The following is a 16309-nucleotide window of genomic DNA, read 5'->3' as shown; positions in this document are numbered from 1 at the left end:
GAGCCTTTGTAGTCCCCAGGAGCATAAACCTAGAAACTCTGATTATTCAGCCCATGTGCCTCTTGCTGTATAGAATTTATATCTGCTTGGGGAGCAACTGTGAAAGTAAGGATGTCCAGTTTATTCTTTCTACTCAGATGAAAGAACACTAAGCAGCAACATTTACTTGAAGACAAATGGTCAAAATATTCTAGAAGCAGGGTTGCTAATTACTGGGTGTTCAGACAACATTTTAGTCAATGGTGGGTTAATAGTCAACTCACAATTGGTTATTTTGTGGGTACTCCCCATACAACATGTTCCTACACAACTGTGGAGTGGTTGAGGCTGGTGTTGAGTGGAGTAATAGTCAACCTGGAGTTTGACTGACACAGCCTCCACCCCTCTCACCTCCCTCCTCCCTCAGTACTCCTGGTGTTATCCCAGCAGCCTCTGTGAGTTGGGCTGGCTGTAGCAAAGTGGCCAGTGCAGTTTTGGCCACTCTTGGCCAGGAACTCTTGCCGAAATAGTCTACTCAACCCTGCAAAACACTCCACTAAGCCCAACAGACAACACGCTAACCAACGGTTATGCAGATAGTCAACTCTGCAGAGCATTGGTTATCTCAATGGTTATTTGGGGCAAATAGTCAACTGTGGGGTGTTTTTTGCCTGACAGACAACACAATGGTTGAGTTCGGATGACACACTAATCAACTGGGTGAGTGTGTAATATGAACAGAATGGGAAACAACTGTTGATTAGCGTGTTGTCTGAACTCAGCCAATAATCAACCGTTGACCACTCAACTGACAGTTGACTACTTAAACCATCATTGGTTGTTGTGTTGTCTGAACCCAGTGTATTTCTCCATGGCATGGAAAGTAAAAGCTGGTCTTCATGTAACAACCAACTGTGAGTTAATTAACCCATTGTTGGTTGAGGGGCACTGCCTCCCCAATCATTTTGATTGCCACTTCCTCTTTGCATCCAGTTTAGTAAAAGGAGCACCCTGGTCCTGGGTTGTTTTCAATGACACCCAAACCAAGCATTCTAGGTTGTTGAGGGAGAACAACATAGAATGAGAACAACCTAGAGTTTGAACATATGGTTTGTTGTTGGGTTAAAATTCTGGGTCCCCCCCTCAGCAACCTAGAGTGCCTGATTCAGATGTTGTAACAAACACCCCAGGAATGGGACATTCCTGGGTCGTTTATCAAAGCAGAACCAGTGGGTGGGTGGGAGGCAGTGTATACACACAGCCCCATCCACCCATGGGTTAAACAACCCGTAGTTCATCATTATGTGCAAATCAGGTCTAAATGTCCACCCTGTTTGTCAGTCCAAACTGAATAATTACATCACCATTGTGTCATATTTATATTACTTGATCTCAAAACAATTTTTTTAGCCTTGTTTGGCATTTTCACATTAAAAAAGCAGACGTTAGCCCATTGTTTGATGGAAATTAATTGATTCAGTTTTAAGAGACTGTGTGAAGACATTAATTTATTTGTGTTAGATTCAGATAACATTTCAAATGAGATGGTTGTTCACAGACACTTTATAGAATTGGAAACATTTTTAAAATGTGATTTTAATTTTTAAAATGGTATCTTTGAAATTAAAACATTGGTTGTTATCTAGCTTGTTCTAGGATGTAGAGCATGTATGCCTTCTCTCTGCCTCGCTGCTACAATCTCTGTAGAAACTTCCATTCTAAGCTCCTTGAAGGAGGAACGTTTTGCTTGCATTTCTTTGTAAAAGTGACCTTTATGTTGCTAACACTATACACGTCACCCAGTTCTTGATTTTATCTTTGGGGAGTCAATAAAGTGACTGGTTGAAGGCATAGCTTTGGGTGTGGCTTCTGCAAGGAGCTTTAACCCGGTGGCCCCCAATTTTGCCTAATTGTTGGCAGTCAGGGTTAAACCTGCCATATTGCATGGTGGCAACATCTGCTCCTTGCCTTGCAATGTCTTATTTCTTACATTCCTTTAGGGGAAAATGTCTGATTCTGTAACAGACCTTGGAGTTGGGACTAATTCCTGATAAATACAAAAAGAACTCTAGTGCTTCAAACAGCCTCTGGGCCCACAGAAAGCAGCCCTGCCCTGCCCTTATATAACTGGCAGAGATCAGGCCTGCAGTCCATTTCCCCTTCCCCCAGCCCTCCCCAGGCATGCCACGGTCTGCCAACAGCAGAGACTTCTCTTGGGAGAAATCACCAAGAACGTTGTGCTTTTCCAGCCCCGTCAGGAATTTTAATATGCTAAAGCCACAGGAGCTTTGAGGTTGAACAGGCCCTGCATACTAACACCCCCTCAGCCAATCCAGCTCCCTGAAGCTGCACTCGGTGCAGAGATGTTGTCGGCTCCAGAAATCTCCTCTCCTCGGTGTCTGTCACCTGCTGTTCTTGCCCTCCCATCAGGAGTAGGTGGTGTTGAGCCTTAATGGGCAGCAAGGGGTGACCATTGAGAAGAGATGAGATTTGTGTGTGCATGAATTACACCCATGGAACAAAATGCTTTGAGTGTTGAAGCAATGCTCAAGCAGTCATTGTGGGTCAAAGGCTGTGCATGAGCTTTTTTGGGAGGTGGGTGGTGGGTGGAGGGAGGCTGCTGTGCAAAGAACGTGAGAGAAAGTGGAAAACAACTGGCCAAGGAGAACATTCTCAGGGGCCTGCTTGCAGCAGGGGCAGTTTAAAAATATTTGGGTAAATTAATCTGGGATTTGCTTGGCATTTGCTGTCAGCATTTTGTGTTCAACTCTAAAGCTCAGCAGCCCAGCCCTTTGAGCTTTAGCTGCTGCTGTGTAAACAGCCACTTCTCACTGTAGCAGCAAAAGCATCCTGTGCTTTGGAAGTGGGGCACAGATGTCCCACTCCACACCACTTGCTCAGTATGTCCTCTGAGGGCTGCTTCCTGTGTTAGGCAGTGGCAAATCTGTTTGCCACCAATCATACGATCTTTGAGAGCCCTGCAAGAATATCTGCATCATACTCAGGTTTGCCAACATGTATTTTATCACATCCATATTTTTCAACGTAATGTATAAAGCATTACATTTATGGGGTTTTATACATACTGTTACGTGTGATGCAGCACCAACTGCTAAGGAATAGGGCTGTTCTGTTGTTCTTGGGACAATGAAGGGTCAACAAGATCTGGCCTGAAGAGCTATCACTGGCATTTAGCAGCTATGCCACACCTGGGAGACAATGTGGGCTAAATTACATGTGATGCCAAACACATCATGCGCTTGGGGTTGCATGATTGTTTTTTCAACTGTGTGTGGGGAGGAAGAGGGAGCAGCCAATAGATGTTTTCCTCCCAAGGCAAATAGCACCTTTAGGGGGGTGATTTTCATCCAAACAACTGTCTATAAGAGGAAGGGTTAAACTAAAGCCTAATCTACACCAAGCGGGATATTGCACTATGAAAGTGGTATGAAAGTGGTATATAAAAGGCAGGAGCCACACCAAGCAGGGTATAGCACTATGAAAGCAGTCTGGAAGTGGTATTTGGTATTCCTCAATGGGCCCCAGCCCTTGTCAGTGCACTTCAATACTGCTATAAAGTGGTAGTGTGGCTCCTGCCTTTTATATACCACTTTCATTCCACTTTCATAGTGCAGCATTCTGCTTGGTGAGTAGACCTAAATCCCCTCCCAGTGGACCATGTTCCTGATTCCCCCACCCCCGCCACTGCTCTTGTAGCTGCTATTTACACTAGAGAAAAGGCAGGCAAGTTCAAGTGACATGTTTTGCCTAGTGTGCCATTTGGTCCAGAAGGAGCTTAAGGCAGAGCTCTTTTGGAAGGACTGGTGTTGTACCACTCATGATAGCTGCCCTGGTGTTATTAGCAGCTATTAGTTTCCGAGCAAAGTATAAAGTGTTGGTTATCACCTTTAAAGCCCTACATGGTTTGGGTCCAGGCTACCTGCAGGATCGCCTTCTCCCATACAATCCACCCCACACACTCAGGTCCTCTGGGAAAAATTTACTTCAGCTAGCAAAAACTAGATTAACAACTGTTACCCAGAGGACCTTCTCTTCTGCTGCTCCCAGACTGTGGAGTGGCCTGCCGGAGGAGACTCGTCAACTTAACAGTCTACTAGTATTCAAGAAAGCTATAAAGACTGATCTCTTCTGGCAGGCCTATCCAGTGGGATTTTAAGATGTTTTTAAAATGTTTTTAGGATTTTTTTAGGATGTTTTTAACAATGTATATTATGTTTTAATTGAGTATTATGTATTTTATCGTTTATTGTTGTTCCCCACCTCAATCAAAATGGAGAGGCGGGCAAGAAATAAATTTATTATTATTATTGTTATTATTATCAGGTTTCATTGCAACTGGAAGGGGACTGTCAGTGTGATGTAGTGGATGGAGTGTAGGACATAGAGTAGGCTGATCTTGTCAGTCATTTCTCAGCCTAACCTACCTCTCAGGGTTGTTGTGATGATAAAATGTGGGGGTGATCATGAATGTTGGCCTAAGCTCTTCAGAAGAACAGTGAGTTAAAAATGTAATTAATAATGAGTCATAGAATCATAGAGTTGGAAGGGGTCTATAAGGCCATTGAGTCCAACCCCTTACTCAGTGCAGGAATCCACCTTAAAGCATCCCTGACAGCTGGTTGTCCAGCTGCCTCTATAGGCCCCTTCCAACTCTACTATTCTATGATGATGAGCCCACAACCTCCCTAGGTAATTGGTTCCATTGTTGTACTGCTCTAACAGTCAGGAAGAATATTGCCTTGCCTCGCATGGGCACACAGACAGTGGACCGTAGCCTGTGATTCCTCATCATAGTGCCTTCTGGGACTAGGCTGTTAGGAAGTCACCCTGGTGGTGGAAGCATATAGCTAGCTATCTCGGTAGGGACATGTGTACACAAAGGCAACAATGCAAGGAAGTAGTGGAATGAATTTGGGTGCATCCAGCAATCTGTGCACACATTTTAAATTGAAGGCAAAAACAGACAGATAAAGATGCAGAAATATATACTGATGGACGCAAGCTGTTGTGTGCACCTGCTTTGTTAAGGTGCCAGTTCTGTGGGGATAGTGGAGGAGGAAAGCTTGGATACTTCTGAATCACAGCCGGACCAAATGTTTTATGTTGTCTGGAAGAGATTCTGGGCTTGCATACTCTTTCAATTGTTCCATTTTTCTCTTTCTCCCCCAAAGTGTGGAAAACTTGCTACATGAAAGGCTTATGCAAGTCCATTGGGGGCAGGGAGAGGGAAGAGACCAGTGACAGGCCATCATGCCAGCTTTTGCTGGTATTCCAAGGTGTAGCAACAAGTATTAACCAACCACTGGAGTGAGGAGCTGAATACTAAGAAAACACCCTCTAGACTGTGAAAGGCTCTTGATGTACCCAAACATCACCTTCGGATACGTGATCAGTTGAACAGTGGCACTGACATGATCTCAGGTATGCAAAGGAGAGTAGAGTTCAGAATTTACTGAAAGCAAGCAGTGACCTGAGAGAGACTTTGATATGCAGTTTTGACAGTTTGGGTGAAATATATCTGCTGCCAAGGTTTGGTTATTCAAGAGCCCGACTTGGGTTCAAAGCGCCACTCCAGGTAGTGCTGCATATTACAATTTTTGTAGGAAATGCTGATGGTAATGATACATATATGCTGTGGGAAACTGTGTGGAAGTAAAATATATGTGTGCACATGTGTACTCCCATCTTACAGTGGTGGTAAGTTACTGTTATTTTGCAAGGGGCAGCACATTGACAACCTCCTTGTTCTTGCACCACTTCGCCTGATTTTGGTGCCTGTTTGTGCATGGATCCTGAGTTGTTCTGGCTTGTCTTAATTGTACCTCACAAAGTTGGTGAGAGAATAAAATAAAACATATTGTAACCCTGAGCTCTTTGGCTAGAATGAAAAAAGTCTAAATGGGAAAAATAATATTTTCGGGAGGGGGGGGGGAATTCCTGAATGGTTGGGTATCTGCAAATGTAAACTTTAATTACCTGCTTTTTCTTTTTCCTGAATTCCTAACACACACACAAACCAGAACTTTGGAGTCATTGTTGAAAAGGTTTATCTCATTTAAATGAGTATGTCTAAGGCCAAGTTGCACTGAAGTAATGGAGGCTGGGTGTAAGAAATATTTACTTGGACAACCAGCTGTGGAAGACATGGAAGGTCTGTCCTACCAGTCTCAAGAGATTTCTTTGTACATCTCAGAGAAGTAGGATACAGTTACTATATCCCAAATGTGAGGAGCACTGGAACATCATTCCTTTTTACCTCCTTCATAACTATGTCATGGATACTTGTGGGATGCAGGGTTTATGCTGCCGTAAATTGGAAAATATGTGCCCCATTTCTCTGGACCACCTCTTACAACACTTTTTTTTTTTGGTTCCTGGACAGAGATACCTGAGTATAAAGTGCAAGCACCTGGCATTAATTTTGAATCATGCATTCAAATGGTTACACTTCTTGGTAAAATACATAGAAGCAAAGCAAGATTCTCTTTCTCCCCCCCCACCCCCAGCTGCAGCTTCTAGGTATCTTTCTGAGAGAAAAGCAGTAGTTTAAACACACATAAGCTGCTCACAATTGACACAGAGCGCACGGATTTTGTATTTCGTCGTCTGTACCAGAGCACAAAAAGAAATGATCCCTGCAGAGAATTTTGTTTAAAATAGAGCTATTATGGACAAGAGGTGGGGGCACTTCAAGAAGGGAAGCTGCCTGTCCAGTCCATCCCATGCAGTGTAACAATGCTCTGCTGCTGAACTGTCCCTCTTCCCTGGAAGGGGGCTAGATTTGAAAGAGGGCTATAATAGTAAATTGAATGTGGTGCTGGTTGGATAGACGAAATGGTCTGGGAGCAATAGGGCCTGCTTCTTGCTGAAGTATCTTAAGAAGCAGTGTGGCTCCAGTCTTACATTGCAACGTGATGAAGCTAAAAGCAGCATAAATCCTTAGCTGTCCATGCATGGTGCAATGGTGCATCCTTTTGATGCTGCCCCTTTAAAGTGCCTGCCTGGCCATACAAAAAGCAGAGGCTTCTTGCTGGTGTCACAGGAGAGTTCACAGATATCCATGCAGGGGCAGAATAGGATCTGCTCTGCTGAGAAATCGTATTCCACATTCAACAGGGAAGCAGTAGCCAGGATGGACCCTTAATAAGGGGCTGCAACTGGAGCTTAAGAAAGAAAGTGTGCTTTGCAGAGCCACTGGGGCTGAGTGACTATCTGTTCTTCTTAGCTCCCTATGACTGTGATGAAGAGTTTGTTATTGCTGAGAAATTACTCTGCATTGGAGAAGAGAAGAATAGCAATACAGCACAGTGGATGTTTAGGACCTGAATTATTAAGACATATGAAGCTTATGTGGTGGAGAATGTCTTTATAATGCCAACATGCTACGTTGCCAAATGCATTGTTTGTTGGTGGCGATGGGATAGGGCAGTCTTTTGGTTTGGGGAAGGGCAGGATCCTCTAGTGCTGCAGTGGAAGAACTTCAGATGTTGTACTACAGTTCCCAATATAATAGGAGGCAGTGGTTGAAATAACGCAAAACAATAAGGGTGCTAAGGCACTCAACCACGAAAATGTATGATGCATAAACAGTTAGTTTACAAGACTAAAGATTATGGGACTACAGTTCCCATAATCTCTGTCCATGGACCATGGGGCTCATGGGAGCTGGAGTCAAACAACATCTAGTGGTTCCCCACCCTTCTCTATCAAGTGTGATATCAAGGGCAGGGGCTTCCTGTCAGTTCCCAGTCTGATCCCTAACCTCAAAGTGAAATTTTTTTCAGTACCTTCCATCAAAGCAACCTCAGACAGTATCAGATCAGTAGATACAGAAAACAACCTTCAACTACAAGATAGGAACTATCTTGTAATTGCTGCATGATAGAAAAGGCAAGTTTCACTGAACTTCAAAGAATCATGTTTCTTGCAGATCATGTTAGTGTTCTGATATCTGCTGGTCTATAAAGCAAGATGTCCCAGAGATACCCGGTGGTCAATTAATGGGACTCTATAGAAGGCTCACATCCAACCGATTGAAGGGCCTTAATCACTGTATGACAAATGAATGATTGCAGAATTTTTCAGCCTGGAGTGAAAGTAGCCGTACCAGGTTTCAGATCGTTCAAAACCTTCAAAACATGACTCCATAAATGTTTTATGAAGGTGCTTATTTATGGCAACCCTATGGTTTTCAAGGAGTGTGCCTTTTCCCTCCCTCGATCATCCTTAGGTTTCATCCATGAAAGGGAGAGGGATATTCAAAGCTGTTTTGCCTGTTTCAGAGACCACTACTTCACTTTGGATCTAGCTAAAATATCCCTTCTTCCAACATAGAGCAAAGAACGGCTGGACTTATGGCAAAATAAAGCTACTGATGACAACATCCAAGAGCAGGACACTGACCAGGATTTGAGGCAAAGGTAGAACTTATGGTACTAGGACAATCACAAACATGATGGTCTCCTGAATAAGGTCAGGTCTACACCAAGCAGGATATGACACTTTGAAAACAGTTTGAAAACTGTATAGGAATGTGTCCTGGGTCTCAGCAATTGTCACTACTGTTATAAACCATTTTAAAGCAGTAGTGTAGATCCTGCCTAATTGATTTGGACTCCATATGATATAACTCCTGCTGCCTTCCAGATAGTTCATGGAGAATGTTTGAGTATCACTATATTGGGGTTCATTTCCAACCACAGCCAGCTTAGGGAGATGCATAAGAGAGCGACAAGGTATCTACCTTAAGCTTGATGTCAGCCTACTTCCTTAAGGAGTGGTTTCCTTAAAGGGCTTGATCGTCAAACATAGTCAAGAAAGCATCAGCTAGTTTACACTGAAGCCAACCAAAAGTTAGTATTCTGTGCCTTAAAGGATTGTATCAAGGGACATATCTTCAAAGGCTTATGTCTATCACCAAAGAGACATGAGACCTTTCATTTTTTAACAGGAAGCCAGTGAAGCTATGTTCAATGTAGCAGCGGATTTAACAACCTTTTCAAGCAATCTGCATGCAGAAGAAATGAGATTATCTCAGCAAACTATCTTATCATGTAGACCATCAGCTAATCAGAGATGTTCCATTTCCATGTATTAAAAACAGGCAGCATTAAGTTTTAGCCAATAACACCCAGAGACATGCGCAAAGACTTTTTTGCCAAACCTGCTTTATCCATTAATAACCCACAAAGTGATTGTGAAGTTAAGTGTTAAAGGTAAGATAAGAACCCCAAAAGTCTAGTTGTTCAGTCAGTGCAGGGTTGTGGGTTTGTTTGTTCTGTAAAAGGTCTACATAAGCACCTAAAATGCTAAATGTCAGCCTCCTAGTCCCCTATAAGAGGAGAGTTATTTCCCATGAATCCACCACATTTATTACCAGGATTTACTTTTCATTTTGTAGGTCTGAGGAATTGTGTCTTGGCTTTTTTCTGCCCAAATCCCTGTCATTCAAAGAAGAAAGAATGACATGTTAGGAGAGCTCTTCATTTCTATTTTTCCAGCACTCAGGGTTCAAGAAAGTTGGCATCTTGTTAATATCTGATAGATGAGGGGAAGGCAACCTTATGCCCACCAGATGTTTTGGATGACAACTCCCAGAACCCCTGACCATTTGCCATGCTGGCTGGGTCTTAAGCAAGTTGTAGTTCAAAACATTTGGAGGGCTGAGGTTGCCTGCCTCTGAAGACAATCTTTGGTTTGCAGAATTTCTCCTAGATGGATAAGAAATTGTGTTCATCCAGGTTATCAGACCTGGGGTCTTTCCCTACTGAGAGGCATGACAGATCATTCCTTGAGACTTCAGCTGCTTCTGTAGCTTATTGGGCTTGCCTGTCAATTGAGTCAGAGTTATAGCAATGACTGGAAAAATTGTCCACACATTCACTAGGTATCATAACAAATGCATTCACCTCCTTTGATGCAACCTTTGGTTGACATGTCTCCCAGACATTTGTTTCAAGCCAATGAAAGTATATAATCCCATTCTTGACATAAAATGGGATTATATACCCATTTATATATTTATGTATGCTCCCAGAACTAAATAATTCTCCATCTCTGAACCATCAGAGAAAGGAAAATGTGAACCTAATATAAATTACCATTGATAGGTGGTATGAAGTGAGGCCATCTTCCCACCCATGAAAGAAAGACAGAAAACCAGACAGTCACTGGCAGAACCATGAGCCAGTGACTTCTGGAATTGCTGGTGCTGAACTGATTGTTTTAGTTTGGTGTGATTGCATTGAACAGGGCCCCCCTTCCAACTCTACTATTTTGTGATTTAATGATTCCTTCTATTTCTCTTTGTTCATTATTTTTGTGCCTCTCTCAGCACACTGAATACCATTCAATGCCCCTCTTCCCCACACAAATGTTTTTATATGTTGTTTTCACTTGTGAGGGCTAAATGCCTTTCTTCCATGCTCCGTGCTTCGTCTGCGGCCCTTGGTGTCCTTGCTAGAGTGTCTTGCTTGTCAACCAAGGAGAGAGATTTTCTAGAACTAAAGACTGACCCATCCTGGAATTCCTTAGAAAGAAAATGTTATGATAAATTCAAAGCAAAGGAAGATTCCATTCATTCACAATTTCTTGTATGAACCACTGGGGAAATGCCTTTGTATATTTAGTCTCCTGTCCTCACATGCCCTTATGCCTCTAGTTGGAGGTGGCCTTATGTCTCCTTAGAATGCCTTGTGTGCAGCACTCATCAGGTAATTTAATCCGTGCTCTTCCCTCCTCATGTTTTGGCCCTATAGTCCAGGCAGCTTTTGAAATATCATGTGGACTTGCAGATGAGGCTTTTAAGATGGCTAACAGGTTCACAGTTTCCTACTTATGAAATTGGAAATAAGAATGCAGGTACACCTGTTTCATATAGCAAGGTTCCAATGCCTCTGTAAAATGAAGGGGCTGCTATTCTGTGGAATCTACTTATGGGGCAGCTTTTGATCCAAATGACACCTTTGCTAATGGAAAAGGAGGTGACATGATTTTCACCAGTTCCCCCTTCCCTGTGCAGCCTTCTATGTGCCCCTAAAATCTGTTCCAGAGTGTTGGGGGTTGCTTCAGAACAGTGTGGAAAATGGGGCTGCAGGGAGAAGGAGCCATTTGTAGAAGTCACTCCCTTCCATTAGTACAGATGCCTGCTGGATCAAAAGCCACTCTGCACGTGGAATGGCACAGTTGAATTCCCCACCTACTACTTCTACTCCTCATAGTAATGGAGGGGGGGGGAGATGGAAAGTTATGGGGGGAATCAGTTAAAAGTGCAGGAAGCAGATGAAATCACAACAGATTTTTCAGTGATCACAAGTCAGTATTTGCACTCTATATAATTGCACTCCTCCCCCACCCCATGGCATTCTTCCACCTTTTCCCTGTGCACATGTGTGCCCATGTTTTTACTCAACTCTCAAAGGATTGTATGGTTGTATATTTGGCAGGATGGTGGTAGTAGGGTTAGAACATGTTATTCTCAACCCTCTGTGGTAGGTTAGCTGGGAGATGGTGAATGACCCATGTTTTTTTGTGGTTAAATAAGGATTTCAATTTGATTCTCCATAATGTTCCAGCTGCTGCACCACACTGGTTCTCTGGCAATGATGGTGATACATTACTTGTGAAGTGCATTCCGCCATTCCTCACCCAGCACAGGCATTGTGCATGCACACACACACACACACACACACTGTAATTTTATGAGAACCTAGATTTTGTAATGAGAAGATTTTAAAATAAATTAAGTTCATATATCCAACTTTTGTCTGTCTTGGATAGTTTATTCTAAACAGTCTTGAGGTTGCATGATAGGGTTTTTTTTGTTACTCAAACCTAGATCCCATGAATACACATGATTACTAACCTTCTGGTGTGAAAGAGATGGCTAGGAGAATACCAGCTCTCTAGGGGCACTTCCTACCATGCCTCAGATTATATACTACAACTAGTTTCTGTTACAGAGTAGGCATTCTGGGAGTCTCGTATTCAACCAGGCTGACTCTTGTGTTACAGATACTAAAGCGACCTGTGAAGAAGGATCTCCATGAAGGTGACCAGCCATGCAATGTTCTTGGAAGGCTGTCCTCCTACTTGCTTTGGCCTCCATTGCTATCCAGTACACAGCCATCCGCACCTTCACAACCAAGTCCTTCCATAGCTGTCCTGTACCTAACCCAATGAACTGCAGCCTGAACCAGGAGGTTGAATCAGCTGACAAACTGTGTGACGAGAGCCCCACCTCTGCTTATAACCTCTCCAAAAAGACACATGTCCTGATCTTGGCCACCACTAGAAGCGGCTCCTCTTTTGTTGGGCAACTCTTTAATCAGCACTTCGATGTCTTCTATTTATTTGAGCCCCTCTACCATGTCCAGTACACCTTGATCCCAAAGCTGACACAGACCAAGGGCTCCACGGACCGACGGATCATGCTGGGGGCTGGCAGAGATTTGCTGAGGAGTCTCTATGACTGTGATCTCTACTTCTTGGAAAACTACATCAAACCCCAGCCCATCAACCATACAACAGACAGGCTTTTCCGGAGGGGGGCCAGCAAAGCTCTATGCTCCCCACCAGTATGTGAGACACTGATGCCTGCTGATTTTCCCCTGGAAGAAGGGGACTGTGTAAAAAAATGTGGCACTTTGAACCTGACCTTGGCCACTGAATCATGCAAAGATCATGGGCATGTTGCTATCAAAACAGTGCGGGTGCCAGAGGTCAATGATCTTAGAGCCTTGGTGGATGATCCCAGGCTCAACCTGAAAATTATACAACTGGTGAGGGATCCCAGGGGCATCCTGGCTTCCAGGAGTGAGACATTCAGAGACACGTACAGGCTTTGGCGAATTTGGGATGGCACAGGCAGAAAACCCTATAACCTGGATGTGACACAGCTCACCACTGTCTGTGAGGACTTTTTGAACTCTGTTTCCACTGGACTAAACCGGCCGCCATGGCTCAAGGGCAAATATATGCTGGTGAGGTATGAAGACCTGGCCAGGAACCCCTTAAAAAAGACTGAGGAGATGTATGAATTCCTTGGCATCCCAATGGACAGCAATGTGGAACGATGGATACAGAACAACACAAGAGGGGACAGATCTGCAGCCAAACACAAGTACGGGACTGTCCGAAACTCAGCGGCAACCGCAGAGAAGTGGCGGTTCCGCCTCTCGTACGAAATTGTGGCATTTACACAGAATGCATGCCAGCAGGTGTTGGTACAACTGGGTTACAAACTGGTGTCCTCTGAGAGGGAATTAAAGAATCTCTCGATCAGTCTGGTGGAAGAAAGGGACTTCTTACCCTTCTGGTAATGCAGACATTGGGAGCTCATGTTGTAATGCAGAGGCGAGCCATTTGTAACAGTTGCCTTACTTCCCCCCTCCCCTCCTACTCTCCGAAATTTGCACTAATTCTTGAATGAGAGTCTCAAACAGAGTTGACATGAAGAAGGTGCCCCCTCTCAGATCATTGTATGGAGCATGAGTCTTGGGTCTCTTAAGAGCAAGAGCTAAAATAAACAAACTGTGGACCGGTAGCAATGTTTACAAATCACACACACATAACAATGTATAAAAGGAAAAAAAAGTAACCCTCAGGCTTTCTATACTGAAGGGCACCTGAGGGATTATACTTTTGCACTGTTTACTTTTACAATGTAAGAGGTAACTATAAATATATATATAAATATATATATATATGTCTAATTTATGAATAGTGTTGTCACCTCCTACCTAACTCCTCCTGATTATGAGCAGGTTTTACTGTTAGCTGAATGTGGAATAATCTCCTTGTTTTTAATCTTGTTTTGATATGTCTGAGTCATGTTATCAGGCTGGTCGCTGATCCATGGTTTGTTTAGTAACACCTATGACATTTCTTTGTGCCAAAAAGAGAAAAAAGAAGAAAAAAGGAAGGAAATGGTTTGCTGAACAGCAACAACAAAACCTTAATGCTTTATCTCTGTGTTTTCTGCAAATAAAGAATTCAATAAAATCAATTGTTCCTGGAGGGTGAAATTCACCAGGCCAGGCTCAATGAATTGTCAGACCATTTTCCTCTACTCTGGATGCATGTGAACACTCATTAAATGCTGTGGTGGGACAGAATGGGGAGGACATGGCTGCTGCACCTTTAAGGAGCCAAAGTTGGGAAGCAGGAAGAATGATGGTGATGCAGGTTGATTATCCAATTATGAGTGACAATGTGGAGAAGAAATGGCAGTTCTATGCATTTTATTATCCTGCCGTTTTTCATTGTAGTAAGTTAAATGGATATTCAGATGAGAAGCATGATATACACATTGTTAATAAATATATACATATTGTTAATAAATATATAATAATAAATAAACAGTTTAGAGTGACCATATGAAAAGGAGGACAGGGCTCCTGTATCTTTATATGTTGTATTGAAAAGGGAATTTCAGCAGGTGTCATTTGTATATATGGAGAACCTGGTGAAATTCCATCTTCATCACAACAGTTAAAGTGCAGGAGCTATGCTAGAGTAACCAGATTTAAAAGAGGGCAGGGCACCTGCAGCTTTAACTGTTGTGAAGAAGAAGGAATTTCACTAGGTTCTCCATCTATACAAATGAAATTCCCTTTTCAATACAACTATTAAAGATACAGGAGCCCTGTCCTCCTTTTCATATGGTCACCCGATATAATAATAAATAAACAAGGGTAGTTATAAGAGAGCCCAGTGGTCTCAGCCTGTTCAAGAAGGCTCTCCACTCCAACCCCTTTCAAAGCTTGGCATTTTTGTCTTGGCTGGAACTACCAAGCTCAGTAGGGGAGGACTTGTAACTCAGTGGGAGAGCATATGCCTGCATTCATAATGGCCCAAATTCAATCCCAGCATATTTATTTATTTATTTATTTATTTATTACATTTCTATACTGCCCAATAGCCAGAGCTAAAGCATCTGATGTAGCAGGGTTGGTTGAGACCTCTGCTTGAAACCTTAGAGAGTTGCTGCCAGACACATGAGACAATGCTGGAATAGAGGGACCAGGGGCTTCATATGTCCAGTTTTATTTATTTATTTAATTCCCCCATTTGCTCTGTCACCTTTATTTATTTATTTATTACATTTTTATACCGCCCAATAGCCGAAGCTCTCTGGGTGGTTCACAAAAATAAAAATGATAATAAAACAACCAACAGGTTAAATGCACAAATACAAAATACAGTATAAAAAGCACAACCAGGATAAAACCACGCAGCAAAATTGATTTAAGATTAAAACACAGAGTTAGAACAGTAAACTTTAAATTTAAGTTAAAATTAAGTGTTAAAATACTGAGAGAATAAAAAGGTCTTCAGCTGGCGACAAAAGGAGTACAGTGTAGGCGCCAGGCGGACCTCTCTGGGGATCTCATTCCACAACCGGGGTGCCACAGCGGAGAAAGCCCTCCTCCTAGTAGCCACCTGCCTCACTTCCTTTGGCAGGGGCTCACGGAGAAGGGCCCCTGCCAAAGGGGACACAGTCAGACCACAGGTTGGATCCATATTTATGCCTGATCAACTGCCCTAACAGAAGTGCGCTTCTTTCCCCACTTCTTCCCATGGCAGAAAGTCAGGAGACCATGTTGAATGAAGTGAGATGTGTCAGTGGAGGGGGGAGGGAGGCAGATGCTGTATCCAAAACACAAATTTAAAACAAGATTCTTGCTGCCATTACTGTTTATGATCTCAACCAAGGAAAGCTGGGTGCTATAGTTCTATGAGGGCTACTGACCTCTCATAATATATTCCCAACTCCCTCCCAAAATAATTCCTTGAGCTGTTTTCAGGAAGCCATGTCATTAATATTGATATTGTTTTCAATAAACAGTGTGAGTGTATCTACACTATAGATTCTAATGACTTTGGAAGCCCCTTTCCACAGTTTGTGAGGTATCTTTATTGTAAGAAATGGTAAAGGCCTACCTATACCAGCATCCTGTTCCCACAGTGGCCATCCAGATGCCCATGGGAAGCCCCCAAGCATTGGAAACTGCCTCAAACCTAACAAATAAATAAGAAGGATGTGAAAAGGAAGGCAGGGCTCTTGTATCTTTAACAGTTGTTTAGAAAAGGGAATTTCAGCAGGTGTCATTAGTACGCATGCAGCACCTGCTGAAATTCCCTCTTCATCACAACAGTTCAAGCTGCAGGAGCCCTGCGCTCTTGACAAAAGAGGGCAGGGCTCCTACAGCTTTAATTGCTGTGATGACAAGGGAGTTTCACCAGATGCTGCTTGCATAAAAATGACACCTGCTGAAATTCCCTTTTCTATACAACTGTTAAAGATACA

General features: G+C 43.0%; 1 protein-coding gene across 3 annotated transcripts in view; it reads left to right on the top strand.

The window, feature by feature from the left end:
- CHST1 (carbohydrate sulfotransferase 1) overlaps positions 1 to 14047 on the top strand; it is a 28055-nt gene extending 14008 nt beyond the window's left edge. For 2 of the 3 annotated variants that reach the window (XM_063118824.1, XM_063118825.1), the window contains one exon: positions 12013 to 14047. In XM_063118824.1, the coding sequence (XP_062974894.1) occupies positions 12060 to 13319 (1260 nt within the window). In that variant the 5' untranslated portion in view covers positions 12013 to 12059 and the 3' untranslated portion in view covers positions 13320 to 14047. Of the gene's footprint in view, positions 1 to 8352; positions 8421 to 12012 lie in introns of those variants that run through there. The other variant, XM_063118826.1, reaches the window with a different exon arrangement.
- The last annotated feature ends 2262 nt before the right edge of the window (positions 14048 to 16309 follow it).

Source organism: Elgaria multicarinata, chromosome 2 (assembly GCF_023053635.1).
Source record: "Elgaria multicarinata webbii isolate HBS135686 ecotype San Diego chromosome 2, rElgMul1.1.pri, whole genome shotgun sequence".
NCBI classification, from domain to species: domain Eukaryota; kingdom Metazoa; phylum Chordata; class Lepidosauria; order Squamata; family Anguidae; genus Elgaria; species Elgaria multicarinata.
The sequence above is the reverse complement of the archived record's forward strand: the minus strand, read 5'-3'. Positions and strand labels throughout refer to the sequence as shown.